We start from the raw sequence: 19097 nt of genomic DNA, 5'->3' as shown, positions 1-19097 counted from the left end.
TTGAGTCATCACTGCCACCCCTCACCACTACTCATCCACTTTTAAGTGAACATTCTGCCATAAAAATGCCTGTGGTGGCTGCTTGTTTAGAGTTCCTTCAAATTCATAATGCAACATCTGGCAGTTATGCATCATGGACACAGATGTGCAAGGCCTAAGTCAAAAATGCTAATTGTCATGTTCTTCTGGAGTATCACATGCAGAATAATTTATACATGACATGATCAGATAGCACCAGACAATGAAGTTCATGCTCAAGCATTACAACATCCAGATCCTTCTTTAGCTGAAGTCTGATATACTGTTAGCACCATCAAGACTTCTCAAGAAGTTCAGGCTACCATTTCCACTGATTGTGAAATATCAGAACTGTCATCTAAATCAGCAAATGTAATCCAACCTAGACTGATAGTGAAACTGCAAAAATACTGAGCAGTGCAAGTGGCAGTGGAGCAGTTTTTGCTTGACCCAGCATCCTAACAGTGTTTCCTTTCAACCATAGCAAACTTTTTGCAGACTGCTAAGTTGTTCTGATTGTTTTTGCCTACAAGCTAGGCATGTGCACATTATTCTGCCAATAATGTTTTCATAAGCCATATTGTAATTACATCTGTCAATAATGTTTTCACTAAGATCTCATAGCAGATATTCTAAGAATTAGCCATGTCATCGACAGTCAAGGTTGCCTTTGCAAATAAATCACGTCACAGTGTCAAGGTTAGTAGCACCACACCACCTTACAATGTTGGCAATGGTTCACAGTAATCCTTGGTCTCCCATTTGTAACCCAAAATTCCAACAGCATATTCCAGCTGCTGACATGCATGTCAACTGTGTATCAGCAATCTCCTTTGCACCAAATAAGCAAGGTTTATCAGAAGGTTTTGCACCGGAAAATCGACACTGGTGCTGCCCTGTCATTACTCTACTTGCAAACGTACATGGGCTTGGGTTTGCCCCTATCAGCAGCAGTGTCATGTCCCCCAGTCACCAACAATAAACAAAGCATTCCGATATTAGGTAGTTTCTCAGCCCCAGAGACATATAAATCTGTGGTTCATCCATTGACTTTTCTGGTGCTGAACAATGCACGCACTGAAAATTTGTTTGATTTGAATGCCTTTAACCTTTCTGGGTTTACTATTACTGATGCAGTTAATCTCATCTCTGATCAAGTGCTCTATATACAACTTGACTCTTAATGCTCTGAATTTTCCACCCTGTTTTCTGCAGGCTTGGGTTGAGCCAATAATTTCAAAAACCCCATCACCATGAAACCTTCAGCCATACTCCATTTCTTTTGGGCATGCCCTGTGCCAAAGGCACTCCATGGCCAAGTCAAGGTAAAGCTTGACCACCTCACAGCCTCCAAGATAGTCCAAGCAATCGCATCCAGTGAATGGGCTACACCCTTAGTCATTGTCAAGAAGCATCAGGACAGTTATGCCTTTGCTGCAATTTCAAAGTTTCTGTCAATACTCAGTCATCATTGACACATATCCCTTGCCATTCCCTGTCGAACGTATTGCTAATCTGTCTGGTGGCCAGTATTTTTTCAAGATCAACCTCTTCAATGCATAATTTCAGCTTCCCTTTGATGCTGACTCTCAATGGCACTTGCTCGTTAATACATTTTAAGGCTTGTGTTAATATATGTGATTACCATTTGGCATGGCCAGCGCCCGATGATTTTTCAATGGTTTCTCGAACAACTCACAAGGTCTGTGCCTGGCTGTGCCAACTATCTTGATGGTATTGCAGTCTCCAGTGCCTCCAGTTCTGAATATCTCAATAACTAATGTACACTCTTTTTGCTGTTACAGGCCGCAGGGTTAAAATGAAATTTGGAAAAGTGCCACTTCTTTCAACCTTCTATTGTTTATCTTGAGTTCAGGGTCTCTAGTACTGGTATCAGAACCATTCATCAGAATGTCTCTGCCATTGTGGCTCTTCTGCATCTTATGTCGGTCAAGAACTCCTGGTTCTTGGTAAGATCACTTATTATCATCAGTTTTTGCCTGGGGGGTGTCGGTTGCACAACCATTAATGCCTTTCTGCAAAAGGGATGTCTTTCCACTGGTCACAGGCATGTGAAATGATGTTTTCCAAACTGGAGTCTATGTTACAATCTGCACCTTGCCTCATAACCTACCAACTAGTTCAACGTTTAGTGTTAGTAACAGATGTGTCCCAGCATGCACTGGGGGCAGTGTTAGCTCATAAATATTCTGATGGCCCCAAGTGGTCCACTGCATAAACATCGAAGATGCTTAATTCTCTCAGAAAAGATATTCACAAATAAAAACACCCTTGCCATTGTTTATGGCTTAAAGAAGTTTCATGTTTTCCTGTATGGTGTAAAATTCCATTTCGTCACAGATCACAAGTGATTAGTTTCGTTGTTTAACCCCTCAGCATCATTGCCAGACAAAGCAGCATGTCGTCTCCAACATTGGGCACTGTTGCTCTCTTGTACTACTATGAGATTCACTTCTGCCTCATGGCTAAAAATGCAAATTCTGACACACTCTCCCATCTTATGGTTGGTCCAGACCCAGTTTGCAGTTGGGAGGAGTTGCTCTATTTCCACAGTGATGATTGCGCTCAACAAACTGTCAACAGTTTTCTAATCACTAGCGCTCAGGTCATGCAGACTAGTACTACCGATCTGATTGTATGTAAAGTGGTATAATGCTTAAAACATGTCTGGCCTGAGGCACCTCCATTGCAGGCATCTGAACCCCTCCATAACTACTATGTGTTTCACTATTGTTTCTCTGTCATTCCTGGTGATCTACACCTTGATACAGACTATTCAGCTCCTCATGTAGTGGTTCCCTTGGCTCTCCTTTCTGAGATACTGGAATTGCTGTATGCTGACCACAGGGGGCGGGGAGTTCATGCTCCAAAACATCAGCCCACAATGAGGTTTTTTGGTCTGGTTTGAATGATGACATTGCTGGTTTGTTTAAGGCATTTTCTCAATGCACATTGCAGAAAACTGCCCTGCGGGACACATCGAACTGCTACATAGGTGTATACCCCGAATGCTCCTTCATCTCCTGCGGCCCAACCAGGGATGCCAGTCCATGCAGGCATTGTCCTGTTTCTGGCATGTAGTGACTGTCTGGGTTCACGGGTTTGGTCGTCACCCAAAATGGATTCCTGATGTCATCTCTCAATGGTGTGACTGCTTTCTCTGCAACACCTGTATGGCGGAGTGCCTCTGTGTGCATCATTATGACCAGTTGCGCCTTCATGTGGATGACCAGACAACTCCAGCCAGGACACAGACATCACTAAGGCAGACTGCGTCGCTCGATGGATCACTTGAGGTAGCTGTGTCGCTGAGAAGACATGTAAGGGATCCCTCATCACTGGTGAATGAAGCTGGTGCAGCTTCTCCAATACTGCTACCAGTACTGCTACCAGAGCCATCTCCTCTGCCTCAGATGCCAACTGCAGGGCACTGCCACTACGAGGCGCTGGACCTGATGTGAACATGGAGCTCACGTCAACATCCATATTGGTCGACACAAGAATTCAGACTGCTACTCTACCCGCACCCCAAGTACTTCCAACCATACACCCAGTATCAGCACATCATCTCAGTCAGAGCCTCGGAGAGGAAGATGCCATGGACATCTCGTGAATCCAAGCTGTTCGCCAAGGCAAAAGGATTGAAGTAATCCGCTTACACTTGAAAGCAGTGTGCATTAGCAGTGTTTTGTCATATGCAAGAGTGCACCGTGAAAGAGCAATACTGTGAACTTCCGATAGAGCCTGCCACAGGCGAGTGCTTATTTAAACCCTGCCACACCATGCTTGCTCTCAGTTACCATGTTATTACTGCTTGTATACATTTGCCTTCTCTTATTGTGTTGAATATATGTCATGGTGATTGGTGTACATGCCACAGTCTAATAAAGTTGTACTAACATTCTTGGTTGTGTTACGTGTCCAAAATTACAACAAAAACCACTTCAACACAACATTTTGAAAGATGGAATGCCTGTACTAACAGCAAAAAGTTGAAATTAGGGGAAAAGGTCTACTGACATGTTAGACGAAACAGTTTTAGATACAAATGTGAAACAGTAAAATAAGGTTACAATTGCAGACAGCAACTAATCCATCCAATTACAGAGATGATGTGCTGCTCTCCCCACCCTCCCTCCACTCACCAGATCTGAACCCAACTTAATACATTTGGCATGTGATTGAATGTGGTGTCAGAGTTCATCACCCCCCTCCCCAGAACTTATGGGAATTAGGTGGCTTGTGTGAGCAGATGTGGAGCCAACTCCCTCCAGTGACCAATCACAGCCTCATTGCTTCCATGCCATGACATATTGTCACTGTTATCTGTGCCAAAGGTGGACAACAGGCTATTGAGTAAGTTGCCATAAGGTTCTGGCTGATCAATGTATACACAGGAAAAGGGAGTGAGGGATGTGGCCTGACAGAAGAAGAGAAACAGTTGGCCAAACCAACCCCCTGCCATATGTTTCTGCAAATCAATAGAAATAAGTAACAGAAACATTATCACTGACCAGTGGTTTCAACTATAGAAGTCACTGGTGAGCAACAAAAGTGAGGACTAACCTATGTGAGAACAGTCAGAAAGAACAAGCACAAATTTTCCCCAGAGATTTTCACTGATAAAAGCAGACTATTTGGATCAACATTCTATGGCTTCTCTGAAAACACAACACTGCCTTCATTTGTTCCTAAGAGAAACAAAGTAGTTATTCTTGTAACTTAAATGCATTACACAATTGATAAAGATACTATAAAAAATGAGCCTGGATTATTTGCAAGTACAATGCAACAAAATCTGGTGTAAGTTTGCTTGGCACGAAGTGTGCCAAATATTCATCAGACAGACATACACGACACTGGCTGATGGCAGTCTATTACAAACTAGTAAACATCAAGTTGTGTCAACATCTTTTTTCTCTGTATTTATGCTACAGAGGAAACACTGTAATGACTCATCTCAAATTCACCAGGAGTCTAGCCATGAAACTGAAATGAGCCACATTTAAGGAGGCACCTTTAAATTCAAAATTTACCATGAGATATCAAGGCAATCATCCACATAGTTCTGGAAGGCATTCAGGAATCCAGCAAAGCCATACCAAGAGACAGAACAGGAAAGAGGAAGAGTATATGAAGTGCTGTGCACCCAACAAAAGGAAAATGGCAAATAAGAATGTAGCAGAAAGATGGGTGTGTCTGCTATGTAAATGTGCTATGATTTAATATTTTCAGTTCATTAGACTATTACCTTCATTTACATTTTTGGCAATCTTTGATTTATCTTCATGCAGATGGTGACTGATGTACCAACATTAGCTATCATTTCAATACTGATACTAAATGACTGCACATACTCATGATATTTCATGTTTATTTTAAATACAGTAAACAAAAAAGGCTGAATAATTAAACTTACTTGTAATATGAATTAGCTGATTATTTATTTTTGTCAACTAATGTGAATTTATGTGATAAAAAATGTTATGAGAACTAAGGGAACAAACATTTCTAGTTACACACATTTGAGAGATGTTTCAGGTTAAGGGATAACAGATGGACAGACAGACAGAAGGATGAAAAATGACTAAAATATGTGATTGTATTATAGAAATATAAATTAATGATTTTAAGTGATTTAGAACCTTAAAATTTTTACACATTCGATGGGCCATAAGTCTTAATGCATGACAAAAATTTGAACTTGATATGTACACTTGTTCCTGAGAAAAGGGGTTCTTAACATTTGGACAGACAGACAGGTGGACAACAAAGTGATCCTTTAAGCACTCTGTTTTTACAGATTAATGAAAAGGACTCTAAAACTGAAGGGAAAAAATGACTGAACAAGGATGGGATGGTGAAGAAGTGGGACCTACAAAATAGATCCAGGAGAGAAATAATTACAGAAATGCTATCATTTGAATGTACTAACACTTTACAAGACAAATAACCCCCTGACAGTGTCAACAAGTACTGGAATTCATTGAAGGAAGGAACTGTAACAGCAAGGCAGAAAAGTATAGGCTATGTAAATGGGAAAGGGGCAAAAATGCAATGGGTTACACACGAGATGATTTTGCAGATGGCAAAGAAAAGAAAATTTTAAAATAAAAACAATAAAGATGCAAGAAAAATGTACTGAAGGCTGAATAACAAATTGCATAGAGAAACAAAGTAGGCTAGGTAAAAATGGCTAAAAAAGGAAAATGACTCAACTGAATAACTGGAGAGGAAGGGAAGATATGATTTACTGTACTTCAGAGTAAAGACTACAACATGGGATCTAAACAGGCCAGGAAGTGCTATTATGGAGATTCTCAGTAAAGAGAAAAATGTAGCGTACAAAGATTGTGAGGACATCCTACAGAAATAGGAAGACTATGTAAAAGATTTATAAGACTCAGATCACAAACCAACAACTCTGGAACTTGACTCCATGCACAGTGTCATTGAGAATGAAAAAGGATTGACAGTCATAATGAAGAAGCAAAGAATACAATAGCTGCAATGATAAATGGGACAGAAGTAGGTACAGACACGATACCAGGAGAAACATTAAAGTGTTTAAACCCTTTCCAATCAATATTAGAAATTATGATTGGTCATTGCCTACCAGAGGACAAGTGGGTAAAAGTAGGAGGAAGAAGAATATAGTATTTGAGGTTTGTAGATGACATAGTCCTCCTAGCAACAGGTCAAAGAGAATTACGAGATGTAGTGGGAATATTTGTGGAATGAAAATAAATACAAAGGAAACAAAAGTAATGGCACTGGGTGGAAATAAAAAAGTAAAGATAAGGCTGTATGGAGAAGTATTAGAATATGTGCAAAGCTTTAAACAGCTTGGAAGCAGGACAGAAATGGACTGAAAGAGCAGCACTAAAATTAAAACCAGAACAGCAATGATGAAAGAGGCATTTTATAAGAAAAGGAGAATTTTCTACAGCAACATGGACAAAGGTTTAAGGAAAAGGCTAACAAAATGTCCTTTTGCATGGTGCTGAAATGTGAACACTGAGGAAGAAAGATGCAAGCAAGGTTGGAGACTTTTGAAATTTTAATATGATGGAGGCTGAATTGAATAAATTGGATGGATACAGTGAAAAATGAAGTGGTGCTGAGAAGAGCGAGTGACCAAATATGTAATAAAATGAAGGAAACAAAACTGAATTTGATACACATTAAGAAAGGAGCGGAGGCTTATAAAAACAGTCCTTAGATGGCTATGTGGATGGAAAGAGGAGGCAAAGGAGGAAGAGACATATGTCTGCCTGTGTCTGAATATGTGCGGATGGATATGTGTGTGTGTGTGTGTGTGTGTGTGTGTGCAAGTGTATACCTGTCCTTTTTTCCCCTAAGGTAAGTCATTCCACTCCCAGGATTGGAATGACTCCTTACCCTCTCCCTTAAAACCCACCCCACTTCCTTTCTCTTTCCCTCTCCTTCCTTCTTTCCTGATGAAGCAACCGTGGGTTGTGAAAGCTTGAAATTTGTGTGTGTGTGTTTTATTGTGTCTATCTACCAGCGCTTTCTCATTTGGTAAGCCACAGCATCTTTTTTTAATATATTTTTCCCATGTGGAATGTTTCTTTCTATTATGAACTGCCTCTTCAAGATTCCTGAGACACACACACACACACACACACACACACACACACACACACACACCGAGATACCAATCAGTCCACGTCCATGTACTATGCCTAGGATGACATCAGATCTATGCCTCTATCAAAAGTGGTTTTGGTAATAGTAGTAAGTGACCTCATGAGAACTGTACACCATCCTGGATCACTTACATTTCATGGCAGTAACTGTTATTGTGCCACCCATAATGTTGACAAAACTGTGTGGCAAGTGATAAGATTATTTTCCACTTTTAAGGTGAGATATCAACTTTGGTGATTAGAAGTCAGGGTGACAGACCATTTTAGTTGGAAGTCAGCAAAATAGACTATTTTACTTGGAACTTCCCACTGAGGTCACCTCTGAACTGTTAATAAAGCTGTTTCAGATAGGGACACTATTATTATTATAATAAACATTATTATAGTTTGTGCTTGTGAACTTTTACAGAATATATCAATCAGTTAAAACTTAAAACTTTTATTTATAGTCAGTGTTACAGATCCCACTGAGTAAATAGCAAGTAGGAACATTTTCTCTCAATGAGCACAATGAGTAATGTGGACTTGCAGCCTGGAAATTATGGTCAGAATGTTCTCCATTGCTTTCCGGCTGACCACAAAAATATTTTCTGGCTCTTTTCAAAGATGAAGGAAGGCGTACAGCATGCACAGTCAATGTAACCCCAGTTCCATTACTTCCTTTCCACCCCACATATAGTGCATCAGCCGGGAAACTGAAATGTGAAAGTGATTAGTACAAAACAGGGAACTTGGTAGGCACTAACAGGATACCACAGTGACATATGCCAAAACCAGTGTGTGAACACTGTTAAGATTTCCTCGCGAATGTGGAAACTAAATTGGGAATGTTAGCCACAGTAATCTTGAATGTAACACAAGGAGGTAAGTAGATGACATTACATCATGGGTACATCTGCTGCTGAGGTTAGAAGACGACAGTGACAGTGCATCATCATGGAGCTGCATGGACCTGTAAGTTACTGCCTGTGCTCACTAGTACCCAGCCCTCCCTTGAGCTACTCCAGTAGGCAATATCACCACCATTCTCACAACCATAATTGCTGCTGCTGCCTGCATTACATCGCAATGCCTCGCATCACATTTGTTGATACATCATGCTGGCATCATTTGTCGAGGTCAAGCAAACACGTCAAGTCAAAAATATATAAAGCATTTCTTAATTTCTGCTGACAGGCTATTAAAAATGGAACATAATGATGAAGATGTTTTGAAAGTTAAGATGGAACCAGTCACTTGCAATGATTCCTCTGAATTATAAATTGAAATTAATTATAATTGTTCAGTCAAAGTAATAAATCCAAAATCTGAGGGTGATTTGTCAAAAGTACAATCGGAGGTAAATTTCACTGTTACAACTTAGTTAGAACCATTTTCTGATGATGATGTAATTGAAGTTGAAGTCAAAATAGAAAAAGTAGAATTATTAGAGTTATCAGATAATGAAACTGAGTTCAATATTTTTGAAATTCAGCCAACTGGTTGAAAGGCTAAGTGGCAAGGTAGAGGCACCAAATTGGATGCAAATACTGTTTTCAATACTTGAATCACATCATAAAGAGCTGAAGGATGAAATGATCTCATGACTGAATAGCTTGAATTACAAAATGCATTCTAATCATGATGTTCTGCAAGTCAGAGTACGGCAACTGCTAAATAAATTTCACAATATATTCAAAATCAAAATTGATGAAGTAGTAAAGATTTCAAAGATGCAGATGATTGTATGGAAGGGAGGTTGTCAGAAAGGACAGGCAATGAATCCAAACTTTGCTCTAAAAGGTTTAGAGAGGTAACTGATAAAGTAAATGCTTGTCAGAAGTGTATTAATACAGTAAAATCTGACTGTGAAAAATTATGTGAGGATGTTGATAAAAATATTTCTGGCAGAGTGGAAGCAGTTGAACTACAAGTAGAAGAACTAAATACTAATTTTATTAACATAGAAAATAGAGTAACCTCTGCTAGATCTTGCAATACAGCATGTTGCTTCAATTGTTACAGCATTTACCAGACATTGTCAATTTTTACATTTTGATCCAGACAAAGAAATTTATCAATTAGAGCTGTGGAATGACTTTGAGGGTGTTTTGCCAAATGCATGATCAGAACATGAAAAATTTTCTTTCATCAGAAGTCATTTGTCAGGAGATGCTTTGTGATAGTCAGCTGATATAATGATAAGATGCAAAACACTTCCTCAATTTAAAATTGCATTTCCAAATGAGAACTGGTCTCCAACAAACAGAACAATGTTTTGAGATAATTTTGGATTGGTAAAAATTTACTCCAGATTTTCAATCAGTTAAAGAGTTCTCTAGAAAGTGGGTTTCACAACTGTCACATGTGACTGAAAAAATGAAACTGGAAATGAAGATCATGGGGCTAGAAGGTAAGCTGCCTTGGTATCAGCAGAAAAGAATCATTTTGCACCTAGAGATAATGTGGATTGGTTCATTGAGTATCTGGAACAGGTGGAAAGAGTAGCTGCTGCTGAGGAGCAGGTGCAGAATAATAATAATTCCTCTAACAGTTATACAAACAACCAAAATAATGCTAATGGGAACATGAATGTTGGGAGTATGGAAGTTCATAATACATTATGTAATGATCATTGCCAAGGCTATGATAGAGGAAGATGAGGTAGGCAGCCACCATGTTTTTGCAATAACTAATATGGCAAAGGCAGAAATATAAATAATATGCCACTGAGACAAGATGAGAGCACAATGCTACCCAATCTGATTCTGACTTGAATAAACACATTAGGCTGTGTATGGGAAACTAAGTCCCATCTACAAAGAAACTGGCTCTCACCAGGCAGAAACTGTAACACAGCCAGTAACAAAAACATGGACCAGAGTCAGTCAGCATACACAAACCAATAACAGGGATTATGAAATAGGAACAGAAAGTACCAGTAATGTGCTAAACCACTCTCATTATCTAGTGTACAGCATTTTGGACACATTAGAAAAATGGGACAACAAGGAAAATGAAAATGCTGGGAGGATCAAATTAACAGGTTCGAATCTGATACGCATGAAGATGAAGTAAAGGCTTATATCTTTGATGATAATGGGAATGTCTGCTTGTGTCTGTGTATGTGCGGATGGATATGTGTGTGTGTGCGAGTGTATGCCTGTCCTTTTTCCCCCCTAAGATAAGTCTTTCCGCTCCTGGGATTGGAATGACTCCTTACCCTCTCCCTTAAAACCCATATCCCTTTGTCTTTCCTTCTCCTTCTCTCTTTCCTGACGAGGCAACCGTTGGTTGCGAAAGCTAGAATTTTGTGTGTATGTTTGTGTTTGTTTGTGTGTCTATCGACCTGCCAGCGCTTTTGTTTGGTAAGTCTCATCATCTTTCTTTTTAGATATATTTTTTCCACATGGAATGTTTCCCTCTATTATATTCAGTACATTAATGTTTACATTACAAATGAATGATTAAATTAAAATGTTTAACTAAATATAAGAATGAAACTTCCTGGCAGATTAAAACTATGTGCCCGACCGAGACTCGAACTCGGGACCTTTGCCTTTCGTGGGCAAGTGCTCTACCATCTGAGCTACTGAAGCACAACTCACACTCGGTACTCACAGCTTTACTTCTGCCAGTACCTCGTCTCCTACCTTCCAAACTTTACAGAAGCTCTCCTGCGAACCGCAGGTGAGTACCGGGCGTGAGTCGTGCTTTGGTAGCTCAGATGGTAGAGCACTTGCCCGCGAAAGGCAAAGGTCCCGAGTTCGAGTCTCGGTCAGGCACATAGTTTTAATCTGCCAGGAAGTTTCATATCAGCGCACACTCTGCTGCAGAGTGAAAATCTCATTCTGTAAATATAAGAATTTAAGAAAAAATAAGTGGCACTAAATAATGAAGCTAGAAAGCTAAGAATTGTTCAGAATGTGAAAAAGTATGTCACAATCAAGAGTTACAAAGTTTCAACGTGATCACAGCAATATTTTGGTCAAAATAGGCATTTTCACAGAAAATTGAAAGTGCTAAATATTGAACCGAGAAAGATGAAAATTTGTATGTATCCTCAGTCTGATGTAAAAACCTTATATCTGTGACATCAATAAGCTACCTCTATTAGTTTTTAAGTCATTTGCTAAAAATCAAATTTCGAATGAAAATGTCCTTCTCTGCAATCGATTAAGTGTCATTTGTATTTGTGATAAAAAGTACTAATTACAGTAATTGATTACATTCATTAAATAATACAGCTGCACCAAGTTTCAAGACATTATTGTAAAAAACTTTTTCTTAGCTAAAGAAAACTTAGCTATAATTATAAAAAAAATTAAGAAGATTTAAAAAAATAATTAAATGATTATAATTGATACATGTCTGAAGAAAGGAGCCATTTAGATGCTGCTACCTCTGCTTATGGTGGTGATAGCAGATGTTCTGTTTGGTGGTCCACTGTGCCCATATATACATATACAGCCAGAGAGGCAATGAAAGAGACCCTTCACATCCAGATATCACTCTTTCCATGTCAGTCAAATGCCTGCATTTGCTGCGCCTCAGATAATGTCAGAGCTAGGAACCTGCTGAAAGTGTTTTCAGTAAAAGTAGGAAGTGAACTCATGAGGACTGAACACCATACCAGACTTAGATTTCACGGAAGTGCTGCCCATAATATTGAAAAACTGTGGGGCAAGTGGTGAGATTATTTTCCACGTTTAAGGTGAGCAATCAACTTTGGTAATAAGAAGTCAGGTTGATAGACCATTTTACTTGGAAGTCTAGGTGACAGACCATTTTACTTGGAATTTCCTGTTGAGGTCACCTCGGAACTGTTAATAGTGCTGTTTCCAATGGGGGCATTTTTATTATCAGGAATATTATTATATTTTGTGCATGTAAACTGAATATATCCATCCATTAAAACTCAAAACTTTTATTTATAGTCAATGTTACTGATCCCATTTAGTAAATTGCAGGTAGCAAAATAATCTTTCAGTGAACACAATGAGTAATGTGGACTTGCAGACTGGAAATTATGGTCAGTATGTTCTCCATTGCTTTCATTGCTTTGAGACTGACCACAGAAATAGTTTTCAGGCTCCTGGAAAAGGCAGAGGTAGGTGTAAAGAATACACAGACAACAGACAATGTAAGAGTCTTTTTATTAATGACATAACAAAAAGTAATGACCAGTCTGTTTATTTAATATCCCCCCCCCCCCCCCCCGGGTGATGATTGTACCAGCATGACAATTGAAATGGACTGGTCTGCCCAGATTCCCAACATGAAGCCAGTGGAACGCGTTCGGGATGAGTGATGACATCACCTTTCTCCAGACTAAAGCATACAACATTGCTACACATTCAGAAACCTCATTGACAGTGACTCCAGCAGAGTTAAAGCTCTCATAAAGGTGAATAGTGCACACACCATGTATTAAGGTCCAGTAGTGGGGGTCTGGGCACTTTTGATCACATAGTGTATAGCAGGCAATAGATGAGGGCAGATATCTTAAAGCACTACAGTCTTTGCCTGTGAAAATTCCTATGTGACTTTGTGGAGTTAGATTTTCCCTAATCATAGTTGAAGCTAAGTATTCTACATGGGAATTCAAGTCACAAACAGTTCATGTCACTCAGTGTCATGAGCATAAACAATTCAGAGCACAACTGAGATGGCACGACAGCCCTAGCATGCCGAAGTAATGCGCTAAGTGGTTGATAATGAATAGCTGAAAATATTGCTTTTTCTACAAAGCAGAACGCTGACTTCATCACAAAAACAGACACAATCAGCAAGTGTGCTTATAGAAGAACCTAAAGTGGTTTTAGTTCCACATAAGATTCACTTTCAGAAAATGAAAATAAACATGATATCACAATCAGAATTCAAAGACAGTCATCCTTCCTGAATTCAGTCTAAACAGAATAGAAATCTGTGATGCACAATATTGAAATTTGGAAAGTCAATTCTCCCCAGAGAGGTTAAATCACATCGTGCACTCAACCGTGATTCAAAGCATAATCGTCTTTCAGGAAAGAGTACCGACAGTCAGATTCAAAGAAACCACCACATATTTTTCATTACTTTAAAAAAATATCAATTAAAATGTAAGACTGCACCTAGTTACTAGTACTTCAGGTACTTTACTAATCAGTAAACATACAAAAAATTAGGACACCCAAAACTTCAGCAATCAAAACTGTATCGCACAACTTATGATAGTGAAAAAATTTCTGCTCAAGGGACATGTGCACTCAAGCAAAATACAAAAACATGATCAACACAGTGAGATTAACTAAAGTTCAATATAACACTAGGCTAAATATTTTTGAACTGGATGCTTTTTGATTTGTTTAGTCTGAGAATTAAAGGTAATGTACGTGTTTGACACAAGTGCATTCAACATTTATGTGGCAAATATCAGCAGTTGTTTACTGGTGCACTGGGTTATGCTAATCACTTGAAAGGACAAATTAAACTTAAAGAGAATGCCAAACTTAAGTTGCACAGAGCACATCCTATACTGCATGCTATTCGTGGTGAATTAGCCACAACTTAAACAAACAGGAGTCATATAGGAATTAATGACATTAGCTGGCAGTGGGCATTGATTTAAATCTGTGAGGAAAGTTGAAAATTTGTGCCAGATTAGGATTCGTACCCAGGTCTCCTGCTTACTGGGCAGATATGCTGACCACTGTGCCGAACACACACAATGGTCATTGCAGCTACATGGACTGCCCTAGCATGTCTCCCATCAATCCGCAATGAAGTGATCAATTGCTTGTTCTCTCCTTAATTATACATGTGGTGTCTGTTCTTTTGGACATATCTGAAAGAACACATATAATTTTGATCCTGCAGTCACTGTGAATCAAGACATGCAGGAATTAATGACAATAGCTGCCAGTGGGCATTGATTTAAATCAATGGAAAGTTCTTTGTGCCAGAGCGGGATTTGAACCCAGGTCTCCTGCTAGATGCACTGACCACTGTGCCACTCCAGCACAGTAGTTGTAGCAACTGCATGGACAGCCCTAGGATGCCTTCCATCAGACCCAAATTCTCAGCTTATCCATGCACTACTGATGTAAGGCTCCTTGTCCCCCATCCTCAGCAAGTCAATGAACATCTTCTCTGATGATCACTGGGAAAGCAAATAGGAAAAGAAGACTCTTGCAGATTTCAAAGCTGTGGTATATGCTCAGACTGTAACAGGTTCATTCCCACTACTACATACCAAGGAATTAATAGATATATTAGCAAGAGGAAGGTTATTTCTCAAAAACAGATTTAGCACATTCTTACCTACAACTTCGTCTTGGCAATGAAACAAAGAAATTCGTGGTATTCAGCACAAATGCAGGCTTTTATAAGTTGTAGCAGTGCCTCCCCTTCAGAAGCCCTACAGCTACTCCTTTTTGCCACCATTGTTTTACAACAAGTGGCAACAAATGTTCTGTGATGTTCTAATTATTTGGACAACATAATAGTATCCAGAAAGACACTGGAAGAACATTTCAGCAATTTGGAATACCTTTTATAAGTCTTAGTAGAGTCAGGAATGAAATTCAATTTTGCAAAATGTCCTTTCTTTAATACAGAAACTTAATATTTGGGATATGTCACTGATGCTCAGTGCATATGTCCCATAACCAAACATTTGGTAACCATTTGAAAATTACATTCTCCTAACAACATTCAGTAATTACAATCCATTCTTAATTTACTGTGTAAGATTTATTCTTAACAAAGCCCAAATTGCAGCAGCACTGCATCACCTCGGTCATAAAAATATTCCTTTCAAATGGTGCCATAATGCAAACAATCATTTCAGAAATTATAGTATGCTTGCTTAGTCAGCCTCATCTTATGAACTTTGATATAAGCAAATGAATAGCACTTGAAGTTTGCACTTCATTATATGGCATCAGCACAATTTTTGCCCACAAGGTGGGCAACAACGGAGAACCACTTAGCATTTGTGTTAAAAATTTTAAGCAAGGCTCAGTTAAATAACTGTCAGAAAAAGAAGTTACAAGTTTCACACATATCTGCATGGCAGAAGATTATTTTTATTGTCACTGATCACAAAAAATTGACACATTTGCATCCAGCAAAATATGTACGACATTGAACAATACAAAAACTACAATGTTGGTCTTTATTTTTTTCTAATTATCAATATAGATAATTGTCATCAATTAGATCAGTCTGAATAAGAAGCTGTGGAAACTTTTCCCACCAGTGAAATGCCCCAGCAACAGAAATTATAATTCACCATGTTTGCTAAAGAAACTACATTTGGATTGTTTGGCCTCATATCAACACTTCAATCTCAGATCCACTGGTTCACTGATACACTACTGGCCATTAAAATTGCTACACCATGAAGATGATGTGCTTCAGAAGCAAAATTTAACTGACAGAAAGAAGATGCTGTGATATGCAAATGATTAGCTTTTCATAGCATTCACACAAGGTTGGCACTGGTGGCGACACCTACAACGTGCTGACATTAGGAAAGTTTCCAACTGATTTCTCAAACATAAACAGCAGTTGACTGGAGTTGCCTGGTGAAACATTGTTGTGATGCCTAGTGTAAGGAGGAGAAATTCGTACCATCACGTTTCCGACTTTGATAAAGGTCGGATTGTAGCCAATCGTGATTGCGGTTTACCAAATCGCGACATTGCTGCTGGTGTTGGTCGAGATCCAATGACTGTTAGCAGAATATGGAATCGGTGAGTTCAGGAGGGTAATACAGAACACCGTGCTGGATCCCAACGGCCTCATATCACTAGCAGTCGAGATGACAGGCATCTTATCTGCATGGCTGTAACGGATCGTGCAGCCACGTCTCGATCCCTGAGTCAACAAATGGGGACGTTTGCAAGACAACAACCATCTGCATGAACAGTTCGATGACGTTTGCAGCAGCATGGGCTATCGGCTCAGAGACCATGGCTGCTACCCTTGACGCTGCACCACAGACAGGAGCACCTGCGATGGTGTACTCAATGACGAACCTGGGTGCACGAATGCCACACGTCATTTTTTCGGATGAATCCAGGTTCTGTTTACAGCATCATGATGATCACATCCATGTTTGGTGAGAGTGCGGTGAACGCACATTGGAAGCATGTATTCATCATCGCCATACTGGTGTATCACCCAGCATTATGGTATGGGGTGCCATGGGTTGCACATCTCGGTCACCTCTTGTTCACATTGACGGCACTTTGAACAGTGGAATTACATTTCAGATGTGGCTCTACCCTTCATTTGATCCCTGCAAAACCCTACATTTCAGCAGGATTATGCATGACCACATGTTGCAGGTCCTGTACGGGCCGTTCTGGATACAGAAAATGTTCGACTGCTGCCCTGGCCAGCACATTCTCCAGATCTCTCACCAATTGAAAACATCTGGTCAATGGTGGCCGAGCAACTGGCTCATCACAATACGTCAGTCACTACTCTTGATGAACTGTGGTATAGTGTTGAAGCTGCATGGGCAGTTGTACCTGTACATGCCATCCAAGCTGTGTTTGACTCAATGCCCAGACATATCAAGGCCGTTATTAGGGCCAGAGGTGGTTGTTCTGGGTACTGGTTTCTCAGGATCTATACACCCAAACTGCGTGAAAATGTAATCACATGTCATTTCTAGTTTAATATATTTGTCCAATGAATACCAGTTTATCATCTGCATTTCTTCTTGGTGTAGTAATTTTAATTACCAGTAGTGTACATTGTACAACATAACAGCTTTACTATCAAAAACTATATAATTTTGTTACAGATGCAAAATGAACAAACTAGATAGCAAATCCCACAGCATTACAGCAAAATATTGCAAGTGGCAAGAGATGGACAAACAAATCAAAGTGATGACTTTGCATTGCCATGTTTTGCATGGGAAACTGGGCAGTGCTGTGTCAAGAATTTTTCAATGGGACATGACCTGACACTCTTGGCAATGCATTCACATAGCATCCACTGCCCTCTTTGGGAACACACAATGGCTCATCGTTGTTGATGCTCACAGTAAATATCCTTTTGCCACACAATGACTTCTACAACCAGACTAGTGCTATCAAAAAACTCAATTCTGTTTTTTGCCTCTGAGGATTGCCTCAAGTCATCATTTCAGAACTGCTCATAATTTCAGTGGTTGTATCAAAAAATGAAATTTAGCATAAGTAAATAGTCCACTCATGCTTCAGAGACAGTTTGACAACAAAGTTTCACAAAAAGGGCAAAGTCTTCTACTGAGTGTACAATAAGTGGAATAAAGAACTGTCATGTACAACAATTGGAATAAAGAACTGTCATTCAGATCACCATGTGAATAAATTATACACTTCACAGAAAAATAGGTATACTTCAGCAACCAAAATCAACTTCAGTTTTCTGAATATATGAGGGCCATTCAGTAATTAAAGACAGAAATTGGTCTGGGGAAAGAACTGTTAGTAGGGCAAGTTTGGTACTTTTATGGCTTTAAGCTGGCATCACTGCGATGAGCCCTGATCAGCTGATGTATCAACATTGTTTTGTTTAGTTGGACAACGTCCTATTATTCATTTTTTACTTGCTGAAGGCGAGAAAGCAATGAATATATATTGTAGAATGTCTAAAGTTTGTGATGAAAGTTGTATGAATTGTGCAAATTTTTACAAGTTGGTAGAGCAGCTCAAAACTGGTCATGACTCAGTGACTGATGAACGCCCTTCTGGCTGACCAGTTGCAGTTTCAACTCCCTCACTTGAAAGTAGAATTCATGACATTATTCATGCTGACCACCGTGTAACTGTGGAAATGATAGTTGATAAGGTCCAAGTTAGTACAGCTCATAACATCATCTGCGACAAGCTGAAGTATTGCAAAACATTAGCGAGATGGGTCCCAAAGGAATTGATGCAGCTACACAAGGAAACAAGGTTGAGATTGTGCACAGAGCTAAAGGAACATTATGAAAGAGAAAGTGAGCACTTCCTCAACAAAATTTTGACGTGTGATGAAACTTGGGTTCACGATTATGAGCCAGAATCAAAAAGATAAAGCATGGAGTGGAAGCTCACCAACCCACCTGTCAAGAAAAAATTCAAAACCGAAGCATCAGCAGGAAAAGTCGTGCTGACAGTGTTCTGGGATGCTGAAGATCAGTTTTGTGTAATTATCTCGAAGAGCAGCATACAATGCACTCGGATTGGCTTTTAAACAAGGTGAAGCCAGCCATGAGAGAGACACATCATGGATCTCAGAGGAGAGATGTGATTCTCCAGCAAGACAATGCACATCCTCATACTGCTCAGCTAACCCATGAAACCATAAACAAAATGGGCTGAGAAGTACTGCCTCATCCCCCTTACAGTCCTGATTTAGCACCTAGTGATTTCCATTCGT

At 39.5% G+C, this 19097-nt stretch overlaps 1 protein-coding gene across 1 annotated transcript in view; it reads right to left on the bottom strand.

Annotated features, from left to right (window-relative positions):
* Nucleotides 1–19097, bottom strand: part of LOC126188640 (dynein axonemal heavy chain 6) — a 1044937-nt gene that overhangs the window by 917931 nt on the left and 107909 nt on the right. The window contains exons 10-29 of the mRNA XM_049930241.1: nt 15564–15739; nt 14998–15102; nt 13728–13768; nt 13306–13431; nt 10665–10776; nt 9189–9303; nt 8662–8781; nt 8456–8525; nt 8353–8404; nt 6456–6544; nt 5947–6038; nt 5301–5440; nt 5076–5180; nt 4606–4658; nt 3255–3491; nt 3043–3208; nt 761–925; nt 508–610; nt 198–301; nt 32–154 (exon numbers count right to left, since the gene is read on the bottom strand). Of these exons, the coding sequence (XP_049786198.1) occupies nt 32–154; nt 198–301; nt 508–610; nt 761–925; nt 3043–3208; nt 3255–3491; nt 4606–4658; nt 5076–5180; nt 5301–5440; nt 5947–6038; nt 6456–6544; nt 8353–8404; nt 8456–8525; nt 8662–8781; nt 9189–9303; nt 10665–10776; nt 13306–13431; nt 13728–13768; nt 14998–15102; nt 15564–15739 (2294 nt within the window). The remainder of the gene's footprint in view (nt 1–31; nt 155–197; nt 302–507; nt 611–760; nt 926–3042; nt 3209–3254; nt 3492–4605; nt 4659–5075; nt 5181–5300; nt 5441–5946; nt 6039–6455; nt 6545–8352; nt 8405–8455; nt 8526–8661; nt 8782–9188; nt 9304–10664; nt 10777–13305; nt 13432–13727; nt 13769–14997; nt 15103–15563; nt 15740–19097) is intronic.

Source organism: Schistocerca cancellata, chromosome 5 (genome assembly GCF_023864275.1).
Source record: "Schistocerca cancellata isolate TAMUIC-IGC-003103 chromosome 5, iqSchCanc2.1, whole genome shotgun sequence".
In the NCBI taxonomy this organism is placed as follows: Eukaryota; Metazoa; Arthropoda; class Insecta; order Orthoptera; family Acrididae; genus Schistocerca; species Schistocerca cancellata.
Note: the sequence above shows the minus strand (reverse complement) of the source record. Positions and strands in the feature narration are given on the sequence as shown.